The sequence below is a fragment of the Entelurus aequoreus genome, linkage group LG23 (assembly GCF_033978785.1).
Source record: "Entelurus aequoreus isolate RoL-2023_Sb linkage group LG23, RoL_Eaeq_v1.1, whole genome shotgun sequence".
Lineage (NCBI taxonomy): Eukaryota > Metazoa > Chordata > Actinopteri > Syngnathiformes > Syngnathidae > Entelurus > Entelurus aequoreus.
Window position 1 is genome coordinate 2567794 of NC_084753.1, and position 1993 is coordinate 2569786.

The following is a 1993-nucleotide window of genomic DNA, read 5'->3' on the forward strand; positions in this document are numbered from 1 at the left end:
TAAGAGTTGGACAATATCGTAATATCGGATATCGGCAAAAAGCCATTATCGGACATCCCTACTAATATTAGCATGCCAGTTTTACAAGCTAATTCACCGGCTATGCACCTCAAAATCTAACTTTTAGTACTTCACTAATGCCAATTTGCTAGCATGCTGCTGTTGACGTGATAGTTTTATTTTTTAACAAATTTTGAGTCATATTTTTTGTAACTCTGGCTATCTGGCCAGCGTGCTAACTGATAGCATTTCAGTTAGGCTTTTAAAACATTAGTATTTGTATATACTTTGCATATAAGCTTACTGTGACAAAGCAAAAAGTTCCTCGTCAGTCAGACCGCAGGTATGACTTGAATGTTTGGTGTAGTTTGGGACTTTTTACGCTCGTGACTCACACTCTCGGCGACCTCGCCCAACACCAGGAAATCCCGGGAGGTCTCAAAGGAACCGTTTTGGACCCGCGTGTATTTCAAGTGCGACTCGTAACTCTTGACATGCTGTCAGTCGACGTGTCGTGACTAATTGTGGTTGTGTTCCAGTCGAGGGAGAAAAAGCCTCACACAGACCAGTGATTCATTCTTATAGGCTTCTTTTTAATCATGAAGCAAGTTGGTAGTGTTTGATTGAACATATGTACACGTACAAAAATAATATCTCTGTATTTACACTTTTATACACGCCATTCACGTCCTTATACGGCTTCCGAGACAACTGGGGGTCTTCTGGACCGGACCGGATACACCGTCTTCCTTCTTGGGACTGCCAGGGCCAGCACTGCTTGGACCTTCCAGGCGGGTCTTTGATATTTCTCTCTCTCTCTCGACAGCAGCAGCGGTAGATTTTACTGCCCGAACTTTATGTCGTCGTACGTCTGCGGGGGAAAAAAGGGGGTTAAAAACCACGGTCATGATGCCAACACTAGTGTAGATGCTAATGGTGCACAAAAACTAGATTCACATCCGAATCATCATTTTATTCACCTCTATTCTAAATTGAATTGTACTTTTTAAAAATCGATTTAAAAAAAAATTCTAACTTTTTAAAATTTTTATAAGAATACGTTTTTCAATGTTTTTATTAAAAAACTAAAACTTTCAAAACGCGATTTGTATTTATTTGGATTTTAAATTGATTCATAATTTTCCAAAAATGTAACAAACAAAAAACATTTTTTTAACATGTTTTTACAATTAGTTTTTAAAAACATTTTAAAAAAATTAAAACATTCTTCCACATCTAGATTGTAAATCTATTCATGATTTATTTATTTTTTTTAAATCGATTCAAATATTTTTCACATTTTTTTTTTTTTTTACAAAAATCTATTTAAAAATTTTTTTTTTTTAATTAAATAATGTGTTTACATCTAAATTGCGATTCTTATTCATCTTGGTTATAAATCGATTCATAAATTTCAAAAATCCATTAAAAAATAGCTTTAACATGTTTTTATAAGAATCAATTTTAAAGATGTTTAAAAAACAATAATACTATTTTTTTTAACAGTTTAAAGACATTTTAAAACAATTATGTTGACATCCACCTCTTAATTCTGATTGATCCCGATTCTAAATGTATTCCTAATTTTCAGAAATCGATTAATTTTTTTTCTTTCTTTAATTTTGTTGTCATCTGACTCTCGATTGTAATTCATTATGATTCTAAGTCGATGCATAATTTTCAAAAATCTATTAAAAACTTTATTTCAAAAACATTTTTTTACGTTTTTTTAACAATTGATTTTTTTAAGACGTTTAAAAAAATCTATTCACATCGGAATTGTGATTTTTATTCATTTTGATTCTAAACAAATTCATAATTTTCAAAAATGTATTTAAAAAAAAATATGTATTTAAAAAAAATTTTTTTTTTTTAAGAATCAATTTTTAAAAATACTTTTTCTAATCCATCTTCATTCAACCAGAATGAGCTTTTTTAAACTGTAACCTGTTTTGAAAAAGTTACATTATATTTAATATACCAGTTTGTGAGA

The 1993-nt window shown here is 30.7% G+C and overlaps 1 protein-coding gene across 1 annotated transcript in view; it reads right to left on the reverse strand.

Moving 5' to 3' along the window:
* Window positions 1–572: 572 nt before the first annotated feature.
* The window catches only part of LOC133640526 (NF-kappa-B inhibitor alpha-like), a 6239-nt gene continuing 4818 nt past the window's right edge, over window positions 573–1993 (reverse strand). The window contains exon 6 of the mRNA XM_062033993.1: window positions 573–871. Within this exon, the coding sequence (XP_061889977.1) occupies window positions 842–871 (30 nt within the window). The 3' untranslated portion in view covers window positions 573–841. The remainder of the gene's footprint in view (window positions 872–1993) is intronic.